The following is a 21,988-nucleotide window of genomic DNA, read 5'->3' on the forward strand; positions in this document are numbered from 1 at the left end:
CCGATGATTAGTTACAACACGGTTGCTGAAAGCGTCAGGCCACTGTGAAGCTGAGCAATCAGTGAATAGAACGCAGTACTGAAAGATTAGAAGTCAAGGATTTATTCTGAATAGGAATATAGTAATTTATAACCCTATTAGAGTGGCAGACCTCTGGCAAAGTTAGTAAAAAACCCAGAGACAGGCTAAAAAGCATTTTTTGTCTGTCTGCTTTGACAGAGTTGACTGGAAAAGAAAAGAAAGTAGTCTTATTTCTTAGGATAGCTGATGTTGTAGTCCTTAATACTTTTCATAGTTTTCTTTGAACTGGGGCAGAGGGGCTGCTTTGGAACTTGGAGCAATACAAATAGTATTTCATGCTACCTAAAAATAAATGTATGAATAGTGTCTTAGAAATAGCAAGAACAAACACTGAAACGCTTAAAAGCCCGTAATTGCTGTATGGCTGTAGAGCTGTGTTACTGAAGAACTGCTAACTTTTTAACAGAGGAGCCCACAGTTCAAATGTAGCACTAAGCTTTTAAAGTTGCTGAAAGACCCAGAATTTACTTCCGGCAAAACAATTAGACTTGGCTGAGCAGAAAAAGTCAGGCAGTTGAAAATTAGGTATTTTGGGGGAGGGTGTGGGGCTGCTCTGATGTTATGGCCATGAGGGACAATATGCCTGAGGCAGGAAAGTTCACATCACTCAGCTTGCAAACTGATTTCAGTCAGTTTGGGGCAGCACCATCTGTGGTAAGCAAAATTTTGCCAGACAAACTAACATAATGGGAAGGGATACTTTTGGCTACCTGAGAAGAAGAGTGGCTACAGGAGGGCTGGATGGTGCCAGACCTTTTTCTGTGTTGTTTGAGGCAGGTTCTGGCAAGAACTGTTGAGAAAGCAAAGCGTGTTCTACAGCCTCTCATTAATGCTGTTTCCTCAAGCTACCATGTAAAATTGTGCCAGGTACTGTGGACATTTGCAGAAGACAACAAACTTTGTATTGCTGAACAACAAATTATACTAACATCTTATATTATTTTTATAGGGAGATCAGAATAAAGTTAAAACTAACTCCTTACAACTTCAAGAAGAGGTACTCTCACTTTTGATGCAAGCAGTAGTATAAACATCCACATGTATTCTCATTAACCAGCATCAAAAGAAAAACCATAAATTTTATTGAAAAGGTATTTTAAAGACAAGATTACATACTTCAAGTCAGCCATTTTGAGTAAAACAAAGTGGAACTGTTTATGTAGTAGGATTACAGTACAAAAGTAGAGTTTCTACTTGAATATTTCCTGTCTTTCTTGTAATAAAGAAAGAAAACCGCAAAAACTCTATGATGTGGTTTGATATTCTGCTCGGGATGCAGCTGGCCCAAGTGCAGTGTTTATCACTCTGATATGCTCATTGCAATGTCTTCTCCCCAGGGAGGCTTGTAACCAGCTGCTTGTGCAGGTTTTCTTAGCCATAGCTGCAGGACAGTCAGTCCAAGTAGCCTGGTTTGGAAAAGCATGTTAAAAAAACCCAAACAACAAAACACCAAAAACAAATGAAGAAACCCAAACATACAAAAAGTTCAAGGAAAAAGAAAGTGTCAGAACTGGATTAGGGATTGATTGTGAGTGTAGTTATTTGGCAGAGCCAACAAGGAAATAATTTTAGTCGTGGAGAGGGGAGGAGGAACAAGGGTGATGCCAAGCAAGTATGAACAGAGTGAGGTTTTGTAGTTTCTTGACCTGGCTTTGCTTCAGACAGCACATCCTGACTGAGAGTGCCTTAAGTTGATGCATTTAAGGTTGTGAACTTAAAATCCCAGATAGGTAGGATATTCACTGTTGCCGTTATTAAATTATTATGGCTTCATGGCAGTGTCCATAGGCCAGTATAATCCTTGGGAGTGCATTAGGGATCTAGGGAGTATGGATTGGGGGTGGAGCAGGGTAGGTGCGTTTAAATATTGGTAAAACTGGTCCTGGAACACTGCAGTTCTTGGATGAGTTTTGACTGCAGATTCAGTCATCAAAATTTAGGTATCTGCTTGTTGGGCTTTAGTGCTAGACAGTAAGCGTGTAGTCAATACAGTTAGTAGACTCCAGAGAAATACTCAACCCTACGGTCAAAAGGTGTCCACATAAAGGCTAGATGAATCACTTTCTAAACTAGGACAGGAGTTTCACTATGTAGGTCACGTGTAGACTCCCACATTCAAGTTTCTAAGTCTCAGATCCTGTCCTTTGGGATTCATTCATGCATTAGAAATCCTACCAGATCACCAGCTGCAATTCCAGAATGGTATGACTCCAATGATAGTAGGTCTTATATCATAGCTGTCATACCCATGTAGCTGACGTGGTATCACAAATCACACTAGGAACTTGCACAGGCACACAACTGCAAGCATATTCCTTATGCTTCTATTTTATAAGGGATACTGAAGGACATTGCAATGTCCATTTCAAAACAAAAGCAAGAAAAAGCACAAAACTTCTGTTTTTAATTATGGAAGAGAATGGAAAACCTCAAAGATTTGACTCTGTTGAGCTTATTACAAAGAAGACACAGAAGTTTCACAAGGAGATAAAGGACTCTTTAAATAGTCACTGGAGCGAAGTGCCAGAAGACCTGAGGAGTTAAAAATGTGTTTCTACATAAAGGTCAGGTGTCTTCTTCAAAGAAGTACTTAAGCATGGAATACTGAGCTGAGGGTGTAACTGTTGTGGAAAGGCTGTGATCTGTAGGATGGAAGGGTAGACATTCTTACGAGACATCTTGAACTTTGCATTTTGCTGTTGCATTTTTGTCCTTGAGAGTATTAAATTACTTCAGATGTAATATTTCTAGCACTACATAAATGGTATAATTTCTGCAACAAAGGGAAAGGTTTATAGCTTGTGATGTATATGGCTTCTGGCTTGTAACTTCCATGTTTTTACAGACTCATATGCTGTTTTTTCCATGTTCTTTGCCTCATGTTAAATGTTTCCTATTGTGTAATGGTGGTACAGAAATACCTTTTCCTTTCTAGAGTGAGACCTTTTTGAGATCGAAACTCCAGGATATCTGCCACTCTCAGCACCTATAAGAATTATGAATGTGTAGGTCATCAAAGGTGAAGGGAAAGCACGTTTTGCAAGTGGATGTGCTGATCAGAGCATTCGCTTCCCCAGAGGCTTATAGGAGAATATGCTTGCTCCAGTAAGACAGGAGGCAAAATAAGCCACAGTGAATGGAGTGACAGATCAGAGCATCAGGGAAATCTCTAGAGTCTTACAAGAAAGAGGATGACACCAAGAGAGAGCATGTGCTTTTCTGCATTCTAGGGATAAAATACATGCAGTCCATGAGTGGGAGAGTCATCTTTCTCAAGAGAAACTGAACAAAATTTGAACATTGGACAACAAGGGTCTCTTTGGAATCAAATTAGATTTCTCCATCCACGTCTTTTCAGTCCTGATGGCCTGTGTGTCTGTTTCATTTTTTATAAGGTAGCCTTGTTTTCCAATACTGTGCAGATAGCTATAAAATGTAATTAACCAGCTCCCTTTTTAAAATTTATTTGGCTATTGTTTTCTGTACAGTCACTACAGAAGCTTTTCAAGTGCTAAAACTACAATAAAAGATAGGAGTTTCATAGGCCGTACTCCTTTACTGTAGGGAAATCTTGCCTACTTATTCTTTTGATGCTATTTTCAGTTGTATGCTGATTCTGCTAGACAAGGTCTAAGTACTAAGGCCTGAGCAGTTCTTGCTGTGCAAATTGGAAACCTATCTCATTGCTTTTCTCCAGCAAGGAGAATTGTCAGGCTACTCTTGTTATGTCAGCCTACTGATTAACTCGGGTCCTACAGCTTGCATGCAGTGAATCTGCTGGAAGCTGGGGCAGTCTCCAGCTGAAGAAGTTAGTTGTCTCTTGTGAAACTTGGGAGCTAGAACTTTTGCCTTACCTCATGCAGTAAGTGCATGATTACAGCCTGCAAATGATTGTGTCTGGCTTTCAGACTACTTCATTAAGAGTTAATTTATATGCAAGTTTGGTTTTCAAAAAAACCAACACACATGACTGATCCACCCTATCATAAATTTTTATAATGATAAGGTGGTGCAGGCTCATCTAAAATTCCTTCCAAAGGCGGTGTCAGACTTTTACTTTAGTCATCCTAACCATCTTTTCCTTCCCTGTATTTTCACCGTAGCAAGACTTTGTTTACATGAGCTGGATCCTAATAGTTCTGCTCCTACTCCCACCCCCATTGGCAGTTCACAACATTGTAGATTATCCTCACTAAAACTTCCGATTGACTCTCTTATTTTCTTACTATAAACATTTATTTTCCTCAATATTCTATTCCTTGAAGCAGCTTTCTGCAACAATTCAGTTCAGGTTTCACAGAATCACAGAATGTTAGGGTTTGGAAGTGACCTCAAAAGATCTACTCCAAACCCCTTGCCAGAGCTGCAGGTTTGCAGCTGATGGTGTGAGGAGACTACTTCAGAAACTGCTTATTCCTAACTGTCTAGGAGGAGATGGAGGGTGAAGGGTAAAACAGCAGCTGTGTAAAGCAGGTTTGGGATTGAGTTGTCAGAAGGAAGGAATGGACCTTGATCTTCACTTGCCAATGAGTATGGAGCTGAGGGAGCCTTTAGAAATCAGTTAGTATGTGAATGGCTGACAGGCTAGGAAGAGACAATGAGCAGTACTGGGGAAAGCAGTGATGTAGACAGGAGAAAATTTGGAGGAAATCAGGAATCTTTATTTCCTTTGTTCTTATCTCTTGAAATAGAGTTTTAAAGGAGTACAAAGTAGGGAAGGGCTTACAGTACTGCTGGTGAGGAGTCAGGATGCTTTGGTTTGTGCTGACACAACTGTGTGCATAACCAATCCAAGTGAAACACTGTGCACTCTTGCTGCCACCATACCTCCTTGTGATGAAATCTAGGTAAAATGGTTGTAGTCTACTGGATGTATCTAGAACATCAGACAAGACAGTGCTATCAACACCTTAACCTGCTCATGAGCCATATAGTGGTAATGCAGCTTCCTTCAGAGATCCTACCTCACACCTACTCTGCAGCTGCTTTCCTTAAGAGTTTTGTGAGAGCCTATAACATGCTTTCAGGATCTATGAGATTCAAGGCTGTTGTACTGATAAATCTATCATGAGCTAAGATCTTGCCAAGAGCTGAAGACTAAACTGCTGATGCATGCAGTCATAATGTGCAAGGCATGTGGGTTTGCTGTTTGGTCAGGGTAAAGTCAGAGACCCCTCAAGAGAAAAAACCAGATGTAGACGAAGTAATTGTGCTCAGTCTTATCTTTAGAGTGTGTGTCTGAGCTACCAGATACCAGAAGTTCAGACACAATGTTTCATAGGCAACTCCACTGAAGGGGTTTGAAAATCTAGGTAGCTCTCTGGTATCTTAGCTGATGTGTAGCTTAACTTTTCCAACTCAGTGAAGAGGCAAAGGGACAAAAGACATTTTGCTGCAAAGACAGGCATTCTTGGGACCCAGGATCTGCTGTTCTAAGCAACAAAGCTTCATTCCACAAGCTATATAGTTTTCTAAGAGTAAATGCAGGTTTAGCCCAGCTGTTCATGTTGTACTAGCTTCATACAACACTTAATAGCAGCATGTAATGATTTCTCGATGCAATGCTTTGGGAGGAGAAAGCTCACTTTCTCTGATAACAGGTTTTCTTTCTAAACGAGACAAATTAGAAGCCTGTGTTGAAGGTTGGTCTTCCAGCTATCAGGTCTCTCAGCTGAAAGTCAGTCTTTCAACAGTTCTTTAACCTGGAGTGAAAAAAAATATGTTCCTGATTCATCAGGTATCTTTGGTCCGTTAATGGTTAGTTGTCCATTTCAGTAATCATCTATTACTTTCTTTGCAGGCTGTTCTGTGACTACTGTAACATAAACACAGATGTTCAGTTGACCAGTTTTCTAAAGATGTTTCTTAACAAATAATGCCAAAGAAAAAACATGAACTGCAAAATGAGCCACGTTAGATATTACAGTAAATTCTTCACGTTGCTTGAAAAGAGATACTGCTCACAAGTTATACAATGCATCTGCTTTTAAATTTCGTAGTTCTGTTTCGATATTTTAAGCGTTTCAATAGTATTAAATAGTTTTATACTTGTTCTAAATTAAAATCTTCTGGCAAAGAGTTTTTTATTTGTTTCTATTGTGTTGCAGACTCTCCTACAGATTCTTGGTGTGGTGGCTGTGGCTGTGGCAGTGATTCCTTGGATACTCATCCCCTTAATACCACTGTTTATTCTTTTCATTTTTCTTCGAAGATATTTCTTAGACACTTCAAGAGATATTAAGCGTCTGGAATCGACAAGTATGTAATTTGGTGGGACTTGATGTTAGTTTGAACCCTGCTCATTATTATGTGAAATGGCTAGTGTTTTACAGACAATTCATCAAAGATTTTTTTTTCTTTTGCTATGCAAATAACTTCTTATTGCCTTGGTTCTCAACTAGTGAATTACATGCGTGAGTGCTGTTTTGCATATTGGTAAGCCTTAGCTATGTCAGTTTAACTATCTGTAAGTAAAGCTAATTAAGAACATGCGAAGTTGCTGGTCTTTGGGATCATGCATACACATACTAACACTGTTTCTGACCTAATCTGACTATTTTGCCTGATTTTAGTTTGGTGATAGTAAGAAATGTTAAGCAATATGAATAATAAGCATGGATGCCTCATGTAATAAAAGTCAAAGAGTGTCTGGAGTGACAGCTGTTGTTGAAAGCATAACATTTTTTGTATAAATTAATCTGCCTGCCTATCTGACTGATTCTATTTGAATAAGAGGACTCTGGTCAAAGATACTTCCTATTTATTCTAAAAGGAGGCAGTTCAGTAACTTGTGTGGTTAAATATAAAGTAGTAGGATTAAAGACTAGTGTGGTACCAAAAGAATTAAAGGTGATACTTCAGCTCTTGCTAAATTTCTCTCATTTCCCTTTGTAGCTAGAAGTCCAGTGTTCTCTCACTTGTCATCATCCCTCCAGGGACTTTGGACTATTCGGGCTTTGAAAGCAGAGGGAAGATTTCAAAAATTATTTGATGCACACCAAGACCTCCACTCAGGTTTGTGATGGATTTATGTGAAAAATCAAACACTTGGCTCTGTAGGAGGGAAATATCTTATGCCCTCAGCAACGTGCACGTAATGTACATTAAAATCAGTAGGAGCCATGCATTTGTCTCTTTAGGGTAAAATTTCTCTATTAGAACAAAAATGTTATTATCTGTCTAGATTTTGAGAATTTACTTTGGGCTGTAATATAATTTGAGATACTCATGCACATGTTTTAACAATGTCTAAGATAAACATTTTAAAGTATGCCTGATAAGAATATTTAAACAACAATTTTTGACATTTTCCTGGATCCCAGCTTAAAAAAAAAAAGAGAAGGGGAAACAAGCTCTATTGTGAGGCATGTAATATTAAGTAGTGTGCTAGGAGTGAGCTGAGATTTACAGTTTTTACCCAAAAAGGGGAAACATAAGCCCCACTTTTAATAAAGTGGAAAAAAGGAAGACCCAAGGAACTACAGTCTAGTCAATCTCACCTTTATGCTGGCAAGTTCATGGGGAAGATCCTTCTGGAAACTATGCTAAGGCCCATGGAAAATAAGGAGGTGATGGGTGATGGGTGACAAGCTAATGTGGCTTCACTAAGGGTAAATTGTGCCTGACAGTTGTGGTGACCTTCTATGATGGGGTTTTATTATTCATGGTTAAGGGATGAGCAACTGATGTCATCTTCCTGGACTTGCATAAATCCTTTGACGCTGTCTCATAAAACATCCGTGTTTCTATATTGGAGAGCCATGGATTTGATGGATGGACCACATAGTGGATAAGGATTTGGCTGGATGGTCACACTCAAAGAATGGCAGTCAACAGCTCGATCTCCAAGTGGAGACCAGCTGTGAGTGACATTCCTCAGGGGTTAGTATTGGGATGAGTGCTGTTTAACATCTTTGTCAGCATCGTGGACAGTGGGATTGAGTGCACCCTCAGAAAGTTTGTTGATGACACTAAGCAGTGCAGTGCAGCCAATATGCTGGAAGGAAGGGATGCCATCCAGAGGGACCTTGACAGGTTTGAGAAGTGGACTGATGCTAACCTCATGAAACTCAACAGGGTGAAGTGCAAGTTCCTGCACATGGGTCAGGGCAATCTCAAGAAGAAATATAAGCTGCATAGTAAGTGGATTGAGAGCAGCTGTGCAGAGAAGGATGTGGGGGTATTTGATTATGAGAAGCTCAACATGACCCAGCAGTTTGCATTTGCAGCCTGGAAAGCAAACCATATCCTGGCTTGCATGCATCAAAATAAGTGTGACCACCAGGCCAAGAGAGGTGATTCTTCCCCTCTACTCCATGCTCATGACAACCCATCTTGAGTGCTGTATTCAGCTCTGGGGCCACCAACATAAGAAGGACACGGACATAGAGTCCAGAAGAGGGCCAAAAAGATGATCAAAGGACTGGAGCACCTCTCCTGTGAGGATGGGCTGAGAGAATTGGGATTGTTCAGCCCAGGGAAGAGAAGGCTCTAGGGACATGTTATAGGAGCCTTCAGTACTCAAAAGGAAGATGGGGAGGGGCATGTAGGGCATGTGATAGGACATGGGGTAATGGCTGTAAAGTGAAAGGGAGTGTATTCGAATTAGATGTCAGGAAGAAATTCTTCACTCTGAGTGGTGAGACACTGGTATAGATTGCCAGAAGCTGTGGGTGCTCCATCCCTGGAAGTATTCAATGCTAGGTTGGATGGGATCTTGAGCAACCTAATCTAGTGTGAGGGTATCACACCTGTGGGAAGATGGTTGGATCTAGATGATCTTTAAGGTCCCTTTGAACCCGAACCATTCTATGATTGAATTTCCTTAGTCATAAGACATACAGTTCATGTAAGGAATATGTTCTGTGACTTTTTTGTAATCTATAGACTTCTAAGGCTTCAGAACATATCAATTAATCTTTTCTGAAATACAGTTTATCACAGGCTGTAGAATCATTCACACTGACCTCCATATTGACCTCAGTGACTTTTGACCTGGGAAACATCTTCCAGGGAAGCATCTCTAGCTTTTCTTAGTAATTTCTTAGTATTTTTTTCAAGTTGCTAGTTATTGGACTAAATCACTTTTACAGTAGATGATAGGGAATACAAAGTTGGTTTTTAAGCTTTGTATTAAAAGACATCTTTAGTTGATATAGGGTACTTTATTTTGCATTTTAATGCCATACCTAAGAAACACAAGCACACCTTTTTCCAGTCTATTTTGTGCATGTCACTTAACAAAACTGTCAGTAACACCCCTCCTGAGAAGCTCAGGAACTTGCTGTTGAGATCAAACTCCAATGCTTATAGTTTTACTCCTTTGCATACCAACATGTTTCTCTCCAGAGTGTTTCAGATATCTTAGCTTGCTTAGTATGTCTGGTTTTTTGGTCCTTGGGGAAAGTATGAGCCAGCAGTGTGCCTGTGCAGTGAAAAGAGGCCTGCAACATCAGGGATGTATTAGCAGGAGTATAGCCAGTAGGAGGGACGTGATTATCCCCCTCAGCACTTGTTAGCCCGCATCTGGTTTTGGTCCCCCAGGTACATGTCAAGGGACTAAGTAAAAAGAGAGACCTCTCCATGAGGAGAATCTGAGGAAACTGGACTCATTCAGCACTAGAGGAGAGAGCTTACAGAGGATTTACTAGCTGCCTCCTTCTAGTACCTGCAAGGATGTTACCAAAATGGTGGTCAGACTTTTCACAGTAATGTATGGTGGGAGGAGCAAGAAAATGGATATACATTGTGACAAGAGAAGTTTTTCCTGATATCCAGGCCCTATATTCTAGATATAAGGAAAACACCTGTTCACCATGGGGACAGTTAAGCAGAGAAACAGGTTACCCAGATACATGCAGGCTGATTTTCAAGACTCAAACTGCATAAAGCATGGAGCTACATGGTCTGACCTCAGAGGTGACCCTAGAGACCTCCTGAGGTTGCTTCCAGCCTGAAGGATTCTTTGATACTAAATGTATGCAAGTGATAGGCTCTCTCAGCTCCTAGGTTTCAAAGAGTTACCTAAATTACCATGGTGAATTCAGTTTCTGGAGCTTGGTTTTGTTGCACCACTCTTTTCTGCATTATGTCATTCTGTGTGCCTAGATATTTCACAGTCCATTAGACCATATCAAATGTCTTGTTTAATGGAACTGACTGCTAAATGTGTGGTCAGCCATATGCAGTTACGGTTGATGTAAATGAGTCTAAGAAGTTACAAACTCTGGACCTTACCTGGCTCCTTCTTTTCATTCTCACTCTTCCCTCTACTACCATCCAGAAGTTATATGGAATTCTGTTGGTAAATTGTTGATTTGACCAGTCTGTAATCTGGCTAGGCTACCCAAAATGGTGATCTGGCTTTAAACTAGACTTATCTCCTCACCTTTTTTATAAAAGGGAGGATTTTTTTACTTTTAATCTTTCCCAGGAAAGGAATCTTTAGCAATGTTCCTTGGGCTAAGGAACATTGGAACACCACTGAACTTTAGTGTGGAGTAATTACAAGCAATGCAGAAGGGATAACCTTCTGCTGTAACTTGGTAGCAGCTGGAGCAATTCCATCTGACTGCAGCTTAAGCAACAAATAATGCCATATTTTGTCATGGCTATTTGGCCCAGAATTCAAACACTTTGCTTGCTTTATTGCAATGTCTTTTCCTGTTGTCTCCTGTATCATGTACTGTAATGTACCTCTCTGGGATGGAATTCAGCACCAAATTGTGGACACCTAATTGTGAGTGCCTAGTGGAGATGTTCACTTGTGAGCTTCCCTAGCTCCACTGACTGTACTAAGTAGCTCTTTAGGGGAGTTTAACCAGGTGCAGCTGACTTCTGCAGACTTGACTCTGAATTGTGTTGTGATGTGTTCTACCTAAAGTGTTGTCAACTGTAGTCCAGCTACAGCAAATGTAGTTGTACTTCTGCATTTTGCATGATTCCCAAATCCACTAGAGTTACTAAAGGTTTTCCATTTTAATTTAAGTGGACCATGCTTCAGGCCTTGACTGTTCTTTCCTTTGCTTCATATTCCTGTATGTTATACTACCTGTGGTTGCTATTAGTGTTAAAACTAGGTTAGACCATTTCAGGAAAGCTAGACAGTATTCTAATCAACATCATCAGTCCATACATGCATGTACTTGAGGGTGCACCATGCAGTGCTGGTTTTTAACAACTTATCATATTAGCATGAGTTCTAGTTTTCTAGTAACCCACTGTTATTATGTCTCTGTAAAATGCACTTTAGAGGCCTGGTTTCTATTTCTGACTACCTCGAGGTGGTTTGCTGTGCGTCTGGATGCCATCTGTGCCATTTTTGTTATAGTGGTTGCTTTTGGTTCCCTGCTTCTCGCCAACAGTAAGTACCAATGTTAGAAAAAGTTCTCCCAGTAATTACCATGTATAGAAATGTCTAATTCTTTTTCATAGATTGCTGTTTCTAATTATTTAAGGACTGTAATTAAGTTAAATGTCTCTTTCTTGATCATGATCTCTTCCTCAGTCTAGGGCACTGGGGATGTATCTGCTTTCCTGCAAACACTGGAGGCAGTTCAAATGTCTTCTGGGCTTAGGCATGCATCTGCCATCATCTGCAGATGTACAAAGAAGCTTGCAAATCTTCTCTTTTGAGATTCTGGCTTCTAGAGCAATAACAACAAATCTTTTTCTTATTCCTCACCTTTGCCTTTCCTTTCTTGGGCCTACAGTGCTTTGCATTTCATACTGAAACACCCACAGAGCTGCTTCTTAACAACTTTTTTCCTTTCTGCACAAGGCACAGTAGGCCAGAAGGCAAGCTGGAATTCCTAGGGATAGTCTTCTAATATTTTTGGATCAGCAGGGTAGGTCAGTTCCAGAAAGAAAATCACCTTGTAATAATACATCCAGGATGTAATTGGGTTAGATGTACTAGAATGAGATAGTCATCTAAAGTGTGAAGGCAGAAGTAATTATCTTGGACATGAAAATTAGTGCTAATTTGCTGGGTTTGTTTCTTTTCTTTTTCCTTTGGATAAATTCTGTATGTGCATGCATGTTTTAAAATTTGAACACTATGCTGCTCAATACTGAAAATTTTGGTTTAGTTTGATATTGCAATACAAAAAAGCAAGTCTAAACAATGGTCCTGAATCTTTCCTTGCCTCTGGATAAGGAGTAGCTCCCTTGAAGTCAATAGAGCTATGCTAGCATAAAGGTCAATTCAGCAAGAGGACAATTATTCTTAATGTTGGGGCAGACAATTTATTTTGTGAGAGTAGATCCGCTGAACACAATAAATATTTATATAGAAGGGGGAAGAAATATTTTGTCCTTTTATTTTATTAGATCACTTACAAGAGTACAAAGTTGATGAAAAAGTTTGTAATTTATTTTGAAATAATTTCAGTCTCATTTTATGCTTAGGGTTAGGGGCTGATCTAATTCCTTTAGCAAAAAATTAGAAGGTACTAATTCTCAGCCAGATAGGAATAACCCTAGCAAGCTACAAAATTATAGTCTTGAGACTGAACATCAGTTTTTATGTAATGTTAGGCCAAGGAGAATGGAGATTACCTTTCAAATATACAGGCAATTTCCAAAACATACCAAAAAACCTTGTATCAAGTAGCAGTTTCTTTCTGGAGCTACTCATTGCACGGATGGCAAGTACAGTATAACCAAACAAAATTCTGGCTGTGATGCTTCCACCCTGTGAGTAACCTCATGAAAGTGAGGTTAACTAGGATTTTTTGTAATTACCAGTGTACCTGTTTGATTCTCTTTCTTTGCTTTGTTCTGCAGCTTTGAATGCGGGGCAGGTTGGTTTGGCGCTATCCTATGCAATCACCCTCATGGGAACGTTCCAGTGGGGTGTTAGACAAAGTGCTGAAGTTGAAAACCTGGTAACGTTTTTTTCATTGCTTGGTTCCTTTTCATGGTTGTGACACGAGGCCTTAAGGATGGGGTTCTTCTTAAATTAACTTAGGTCATTAATACATTAGCAGGTGATTGTGGCACCACTTACAGTCTATAAAGAAAAATAGCCTCCTCTAAGGTATAATTTGACTAATTTCAAGTGTCCATCGATGATGAATTGTGCCCAGTGACTGTCTCTCTTCATTCATAGTAAGAGAGGCTTTATAATCTCCCTTCACAGCAGAAAGGAGACTGTCTAGTCACAGTGCAGACAATTGCATTGCAGTGTGCTAAAATTACAAGAGATTAATCCCTTTCTATTAAGTAAGATTTTCTTAAATTAAAAATTCAAAAAAAAAGATAAATTACTTCTTAAAATTTTATTTAGATCCCTCATGCCATTTTTAGGGTCCTGTAAATTAATTGTGAAGGCCTGTATCTTCTTAATTTGTTGTGGGTTAACCAATATTTGAATGTCTTTATTTATATTGAGAGGATTACATTTTTCCACTCAAAGCAGAATACCTTCCGCTAATTAAATATATTTACTAGCATGTTCTGGTATGACTGTTTACTTCCTAAAGTTAATGTATGAGACAAAAAAGACTATAAAAAGAACATACTGAGTATAAGCCTAGGGGTTTTGTGTTGTGTTGACAACTGAAGGTTACATGTAATTATGATTTGCTGACCACAGTCTTGGAAATACATGTAGTCCTTTTGCAGAAGTTGCAAAGCCATGTTTAACAACAGATACACTATAGAATAGAATAGAATAGAATAGAATAGAATAGAATAGAATAGAATAGAATAGAATAGAATAGACCAGGTTGGAAAAGACCTTCAAGATGATCACGTCCAACCCATCATCCAACACCACCTAATCAACTAAAGCATGGCACCAAGCAACCCATCCAGTCTCCTCCTAAACACCTCCAATGATGGTGACTCCACCACCTCCCCAGGCAGTACATTCCAATGGGCAATCGCTCTGTGTAGAATTTCTTCCTAACATCCAGTCTGAACCTCCCCTGGTGCAGCTTGAGACTGTGTCCTTTTCTTCTGGTGCTGGTTTCCTGGGAGAAGAGACCAGCCCCCCACCTGTCTACAACCTCCCTTCAGGCAGTTGTAGAGAGCAATATGGTTTCCCCTGAGCCTCCTCTTCTCCAGGCTAAGCAACCCCAGCTGCCTCAGCCTCTCTTCATAGAGCTTGTGTTCCAAACCCCTCACTAACTTTGTTACCCTTCGCTGGACACGTTCCAGCAAGTCAACATCCTTCCTAAACTGAGGGGCCCAGAACTGGACACTGCACTTAATAATAATTTCGTATTTGTATTTTTTTTTTTGTCCAGCACATTGCTTCTTCAGAGCATTTTTCAGACATGAATAAACTAGTAGTTTTTTTCTGTACCAGTTGGGAAATGTTGGAAGTGTCAGTCTGTGGGACTTTCTTATGTAGTGAGTTACTGTCTGGGAGGGTGTGATTTATAAGTCACTATTAATATGGTGACAGATATCTTGGATTATGGAGTTGCATGGGATAAACATATTTAAAAGATTTACATAGAATACATAGAATACATAGAATAAACCAGGTTGGAAGAGACCTTCAAGATCATCGCGTCCAACCCATCAACCAATCCAACACCGCCCAAGCAACTAACCCACGGCACCAAGCACCCTGTCAAGTCTTCTCCTAAAAACCTCCAGTGATGGCGACTCCACCACCTCCCCAGGCAGCCCATTCCAATGGGCAATCACTCTTTCTGTATAGAACTTTTTTCTAACATCCAGCCTGAACCTCCCCTGGCGCAGCCTGAGACTGTATTTGCAGGGAGTGAGCACAATGGTAGAGTGATGAGGACAAAAATGAATGATAAAGCCAGTAATTTGATGCTAGGAGCTATTTAGCATCTGCCTATAGCTCATATAGCAATTTCATACCTGGCTTTGTCTTCCCAACACACGATGAAATGATGTCATCTTAGTCAAGACTGACAGACAAGTTTCACAGCTTAAATTTCTTAATACTTAGAAATACTTTCTTAGTACTTACATTTGTAATTAAGCCCACTGATTAGAAATGAATGCTTATGTATGGATTTATGTATTGTGATAGATTTTGGGTGTGCGGTAGGACAGGAGATGCACTCTTCCCACTTTTTCAGTTGTTTCAAATAAGCATAGGATGGTACTAAATCTTATTTGTGCTCTTAATCTGTGCTTAGAAGAAAAACTCTGGAACAATTTGTGTTGAATCTTTATAGTAAAAAAACCACACACACATACATATGCATGCAGTATTTGCAATAAGCTGAAATTTATATTAATGTGTCTTCTTTCCTCTCCTTAGATGATATCGGTAGAAAGAGTAATGGAATACACAGAACTTGAAAAAGAAGCTCCTTGGGAGACCAACAAGCATCCACCACCTGAATGGCCAAGCCAAGGAATGATAACATTTGAAAATGTTAACTTCACTTACAGTCTAGATGGGCCGTTGGTGTTGAGACATTTGTCTGTTTTAATTAAACCAAAAGAAAAGGTATGCATGTATGTATGTATGTATGTGGCCATCATTGACTGTTCATAGAAATGAGGAGAAGATGATAAGTAGACAAGAAGCTGTGTGGAAAAAATACATTATAAGGTCTATGAATGTTAGGAAATCAGTGAATGTTCTTTGAAAAAATAAGCCTTAGTCATATTTAATATCAAAAGCTGAAACCTCTAAATGTAGCATAAATGCATCAGGGAACACAAGAGTTCTGTCTTTCAAAACGAAGGCTTAAACATATTTGGTAATTTTCTGTTAAAATTTTGAGTTTGGTCAGAAAGTGGCAGACATTCAGTAAACTGACCAAGCCCAAAATGTTCCAATCCAAATCAAATGGAGCTTCTTTAGGAAGCTAAGGATTCAGTAGAGGGAACATAAAAGGAATGAAGGATGGCTCTGTGTCAACAGACAAGGTGAGCAGAGGCAATGGAAAATGAGGAATATGTGATTGTTTGCACAGAGCCCCAAATGGAAGGTAGAAGAAAGAAATACAAATGAGTTACATAACTTTAGAATTGGGAATTTTGTTTCTGTTCCTTTTGGCTACCAATCCAATTAACTACTGCTATTAATTAGATTGGTAGCCAAAAGAAGCATAGAAATAAAACCCATCCTCCTCTGCAAATTTGACTCTTCCTCCCCAATTTTGATGCTATCCCAATTGAAAGAATGCTGCAGGGAAGCTCTCCCCCCACAGATACAATTAAATTAAAGCCCTGCAGTGTTAATTTGTACTTTGCTACATTTCAAATGCACATGGACTTTTATGATTAGGATATCTTCCCTAGGAGGCTGGTTCAACTCTCCCCAATCATTGCCTTGGCCTCCTTTGTATCATGCTTTTCTGTTCAGTCCCAAACCTGTTTCATTCCTCAAGTGGAGCTCTTTCATAACGTGCATTTTACAAGAATTCAACTCAGCTTTGCTGGATGGAGATGCTCTTACAGAATTAAGTATGGGTGAATTACAAATGGTGCTTAAGAAGAAGAGCAAAAGGGATGTTTATCTCCTCCTTACTTTTCTTCCCCATTTGCCACCTCTCTAGCTGTTACATATCATTCCAATGTAATAGCAGAAAATATTTCCATTTCTTAAGAAGGGATAGAAATAAAATGAAAAATGGAAGAGATAGTAGCAATATATGATTCAGTCCTTGGTGGGGGCAGGAGTGAGAGGGATGACTGGGGGGATTTATTTTTGCTGAGTGATTATCATGTGGTTTTGTCATCCTGAAGTGAATTTACCCAGCTTGAAATCATTGCCAAGAACGTTGTGTTTGTTTTCTATGATGTTTTGCAGTGTATTGCAGTAGACTGCCACTGTGTAAAATAAATCTCTCAAGCATCTGTGTTCCTTATATTGGTTTTAATTATAGAGAAACATCTCTACAGAACCAAGTTTACAGATCTGCTAGGGATTCTGCCCATGCGGCTGTCAGTGAGAGCTCTTATGCCTGTTCAGACCCACGGCTCATGCAGACAGGATGAACAACTTCTGCCATGCTTGTGGTTTTTCTTGTAGTCATCTCAGCGCCTAGATTGAGTAGCTACTGGTACAGGTTAGGATCTTCTTGTCACAGCATTCAGTAATTCCCTTGAGTTAAAGCAGGCTAGGAAGGACCCTCTGTTTCAACTATCTTTGTTAACATAGCGTAGAGAGACCAGAGTGATCATCTAAGGAGCTCTGCAAGCAGCTGGCTGTGATGAACCTCTTCAGCTACTAGAGTTTCAAAAAGAGAAGGTTAGCTTGTGCAGCCTTGGGATTCAAACACTACTCTCTTTGTTTTAGGGTGCTTGTGTATGCTTATTGACTAGTATCTTGTCAAATGCACCTTGTCCTGACAGATCCTAAATTACACATTGGCCACAACAATGCAATGCAGTGCTACAGGCTGGGGTCACAGTGGTTGGAGAGTGGCCAGGCAGAAAGGGACCTGGGGGATACTGGTTGATAGTAGGCTGAACATGAGCCAGCAGTGTGCCCAGGTGGCCAAGAAGGCCAATGGCATCCTGGCCTGTATCAGGAATAGTGTGGCCAGCAGGAGCAGGGAAGTCATTGTGCCCCTGTACTCAGCATTGGTTAGGCTACACCTTGAGTCCTGTGTCCAGTTCTGGGGCCCTCAGTTTAGGAAGGATGTTGAGATGCTGGAATGTGCCCAGAGAAGGGCAACAAAGCTGGTGAGGGGTTTGGAGCACAATCCCTATGAGGAGAGGCTGAGGGAGCTGGAGCCTGGAGAAGAGGAGGCTCAGAGGAGACTTTCTTGCTGTCTACAGCTACTTGAAGGGAGATTGTAGCCAGATGGGGGTTGGTCTCTTCTCCCAGGCAACCAGCACCAGAACAAGAGAATACAGTCTCAAGCTGCACCAGGGGAGGTTTAGGCTGGATGTTAGGAAGAAGTTCTTCACAGAAGGAGTGATTTGCCATTGGAATGTGCTGCCCAGGGAGGTGGTGGAGTCACCGTCACTGGAAGTGTTTAATAAGAGACTGGATGAGGCACTTGGTGCCATGGTTTAGTTGATTACATAGTGTTGGATGATAGGTTGGACTTGATGATCTTGAAGGTCTTTTCCAACCTTGTTAATTCTATTCTATTCTAAATCTGAGGGTATGGCTGCATGAAGAAGTTAGGAGGAAGAGGGTCTAGATTTATGGCATGGCATCTGTTCATTTAAGTACTCTCACAATGTGGGGCAAATGGGAGGTTGCCTGAGGGACAACAAAGATGTGGGCAGTTTCAGAGTAGCTGAAATGCTGTAAATCTCACTCTCATTTTTAATGCATCTCTACTTTGAAGTACAAGGAACGCTTGAGTGATGAGCCCAGCATAGCAGGTGTACTGCTGTGCCTTGGCTTACGCAAGCCAACAAAATCCTGGCCATTTGATTCCTGTTAGGTGGCTAGGATGACTTCCATTTCCAGACTGTCACAGTGTTTGCACTGGCCATGAACATGGGCTTCTGAAGAACAGAATTTATTAAAAGGCATAAATTAATGTGGATGCTGAGAGCTGTTTCAAATTCATGTCTGTTTTCAGCAGCCTGTAGTCAGTTGGACCAAAAATACAAATAGATGGCTCTAAATACTGAAGAGCATAGTCCTTTCATTTGATGCCAAACTTAAAGTGGGATTTTGACAATATGCAGAGCAGCTGCATTTTTATTTTAAGTATCACTGTATTTTTTATGTTTTTTTTTTTTTCCTTTATATCCTTAATACAATACTTTGTATCACTGACATTTAAAGAGAAACAATTGAACCTTTGTTTTCACAACTCTGGGTGTCTGTGTTCTCCATTCAGCATTTTCTTTCTGAGCTGTAGTGTAACTGTTCAGAACTATTTTCCCTTTGTTTTGCTGATACAATTTAGAATACTAGACATTTTGTCATTTCTTAGAACAGTTTTGCTTAAATTAGGCTGTATCTTTAATAATAAGCACTGTATAAATGTTAATTAGTTTGTATACAATAGTACAATAATGAATTGTTGGATGAAATTGTTGAATTGGAAAATAGAAGTAGAAAATACCTTTCAGATTATGCAGCATAACTTGCTCCTCAGAGTATACTTTTTCAGTGCTTTGTGTATTTTCCATCAAATGTGGGCACTGTTACTTTGTCTGAGTTTACTGTCTGTGACTGTTAGAAAGTTTCTCCTTGGTCTTCAATGTAATGTTTTCTGTGCTTAATTTAATTCCAGCAGTCATTAGTGTATACACCTGAGTGTCAGGCAGTGGGTAGTTGCCCTCTGGTGTCTGTACGTATACTCATGAAGGTTTTCAGGTTTCTTCCTCCCTTCTGCATCCCTATCACTTTGCCAGGCTACATCATACATGTTTAATGCTCCTAAATCCTTCCTCATCAAATCAGTATCTCCAGCGTATATTAATTTGTGTTGTACTTCTCTGAACTCTTTCCAGTGTGTTGATTTCTTTCTGGAAGTGTGATGATTAGAACTGAATGCAGGAAATAACAAATCCTGACAAATCAGATCTGTGTAGAGGGTTATGCTCATCACCTCCTCTGATAAAATTGGTTACTGTACCATCTTTTCTCTAAGAATAGCTTACTTGAAGACAACATTAAAACAACAACAAAAAGTTTGCTGATCAAGTACAATTTGATTATCAGTAATTATAGATCTCCTCTCATTTATTAGCGGGCCTACTTTATCCCAAGTTGGTTTCATTGAAAGGTTTGTAGGTCTTAACCCTTTGCCGTTAGCATTCCCACATTTCTCATTCACTGTCTATACCTCTCTGTCTCTGAAAGCATTGTTTTTAGATATTGCATACAGCTTCTGATTTATGTTTGGAACATATAGAAGCCTGAATAACTGTGATTTTATTATTCACTGTTCCTTCTGTTTAGAAAGGAACTGCAGCTTGCTCGCCTGGCCTTGTAGTTTCAATACTTGTGTCCTCTCTATTGGAGCTGTCAGAAGCATGAATACAGGTTATAATCCTGCTAGTTTTGGCTTTAGAGTTTGCCTTCCTTAAAGTAATTCACCTCAATGATGCTAACAAAACCCAGTCTTGATTATTAAAATTAGGAATACTGCTTATACATTGTTCACAAAATGCTTTATGGGAGTCTTTTTTGGGGGATTGAGAAGTAGATATATGCCTTGATTGATTTGTCTAACATCACCCAGCAAACCAGGTTTAGTATAAAATTTAGCGGCCTTGAATCACATTGCTCTGCACACCAAGCCACTTGTTTTACGCAATAAGCCACCACGTGTTAAGGGAAGATCTTTCACCTTTGAATGTGATCAAAGAAATTACTGAGTATCCAAATGTCACCTGAATCCAAACTGATTTGTGGGGAGGTTTTTGCCTCAGAAAAATATTAATTATAAAGGATTTTTATTTGGTGCTTGTTCTACTATAAATCCTGCGATGTTGTAAAACTGTTGCTTGACATATTAATTTATCCTGAAAAGCTTGTGGTTTAATTGTACAGTCTTGGTTTGCTCTGTAGGTTGGAATAGTGGGGAGAACCGGAGCTGGGAAAAGCTCTCTGATAGCAGCCCTCTTTCGTTTGGCGGAACCTGAAGGGAAAATTTGGATTGATAAGTATTTGACGTCGGAGCTGGGACTTCACGACTTGCGGAAGAAAATTTCAATTATACCTCAGGTAAGAGAGTGGTTTGGTTTGCTATAAACTTTTTCAATATAATGCTGTAGTATTTGAAATGTTTTGCTGGGATGTGTTCCCCCTGCCTCCCTGTATGCAGCAGACAGAAACTTCATTGATGTGTTACTTTTACTTAAATAAAGTCTTGATTATTTTAAGATAAACAGAGTCAGCTTGGAGGACTGGAGTATTTTCTTCCTTGTTTTGTCCCCTGTCTGTTTCTCTGGAATACTTGTCAGTAGGCATTAGCAGTGCACTGTCCTTTAGTACAGGAAAAAGCATAGAAAATCTGACAGGAATATACCAGTCTTTAGCACTCTGAAGTCACTTTATCCTTTGACAGCAATTCCTGCTCAATGCATTACCTGAAGCTTCCTTAGGAAGGGCCTTTGAGGGATCACTTTCACCTGTCTAGCCACCCTTGTACAAACTAACTGAGTCTAGATCTAGAAAGAGCAAACGTGCCAACTAGGAGTGAGCTACCTACCTTTCCATTACTTGGAGAAGGTTGAACAGGAGGAGACCAGCGAAACAGGGAAAAAGAGTGGGTCATTATGACTTGCTGAGTTCTAGAAGCTGAATGTAGTAAAGGCTGCAATACAGGTGTTAAAAAATAGGATGGTGTTAGAAATAGCCTGCTGTCTAGTGCTAGAGTGGAAGAAAGTGCATTCCAAGAGTCCAGGTCTTCACTTCTATGATCTTACTTTCAAATGAGACATTGAGTCAGAGAAGGGTGATGTATCACCTCAAAACTTCCTAAAGGCAGAGCCTGTGCAGGTTAACATGTTTCATGAGAGCTCTGATCTCTTCCATGATTGTTTGCTCTCCAGTGGAGAGGGAGGAAGCTTATATGCTGCAAATGGAAAGTCTTGGTTTTGGAAAATAATTTGTCTGGGATGTTCTAGCAGGTAGATAGAACAGTAGGCTAGAAACCAGAGGAATTAGTTTACCATGCTTAGCATTAATTCTTAGATCACTGTCTTTATTACAGAAGCTGTATTTAGAGTTCTTACACTATCTTTGTATCAAAATGTTTGCTACCCTGTTGGCAGGATGACATTCAGAATGTATTACTCTCTTTAAATTGAGGATCTGATAAAAATGGTAATGCATAGTGGTTCTAAGCCTCTCTTGATTACCTGCTTTCTCCATACACCCCCTCAAGAATAGGAATCAGTGAAAAGAAGCAGGTATGCTATTATTAAAAAAAAAAAAGAAGATGCACCTTCAGCAATTGGATTGTTGCCTAATGCTGAATGTCTTTTGTTCCTGCATGCTGAAGGCTTTGTTATCGCAGTGGAGGTACTCACTTGG

General features: G+C 39.8%; 1 protein-coding gene across 1 annotated transcript in view; it reads left to right on the top strand.

Annotated features, from left to right (window-relative positions):
• The window catches only part of ABCC4 (ATP binding cassette subfamily C member 4), a 157,115-nt gene that overhangs the window by 104,338 nt on the left and 30,789 nt on the right, over nt 1-21,988 (top strand). Inside the window, exons 21-26 of the mRNA XM_054163062.1 lie at nt 6,189-6,339; nt 6,976-7,095; nt 11,333-11,443; nt 12,868-12,968; nt 15,335-15,526; nt 20,519-20,674. Coding sequence (XP_054019037.1) covers nt 6,189-6,339; nt 6,976-7,095; nt 11,333-11,443; nt 12,868-12,968; nt 15,335-15,526; nt 20,519-20,674 — 831 coding nt within the window. The remainder of the gene's footprint in view (nt 1-6,188; nt 6,340-6,975; nt 7,096-11,332; nt 11,444-12,867; nt 12,969-15,334; nt 15,527-20,518; nt 20,675-21,988) is intronic.

This window comes from Dryobates pubescens, chromosome 7, assembly GCF_014839835.1.
Source record: "Dryobates pubescens isolate bDryPub1 chromosome 7, bDryPub1.pri, whole genome shotgun sequence".
NCBI lineage: Eukaryota > Metazoa > Chordata > Aves > Piciformes > Picidae > Dryobates > Dryobates pubescens.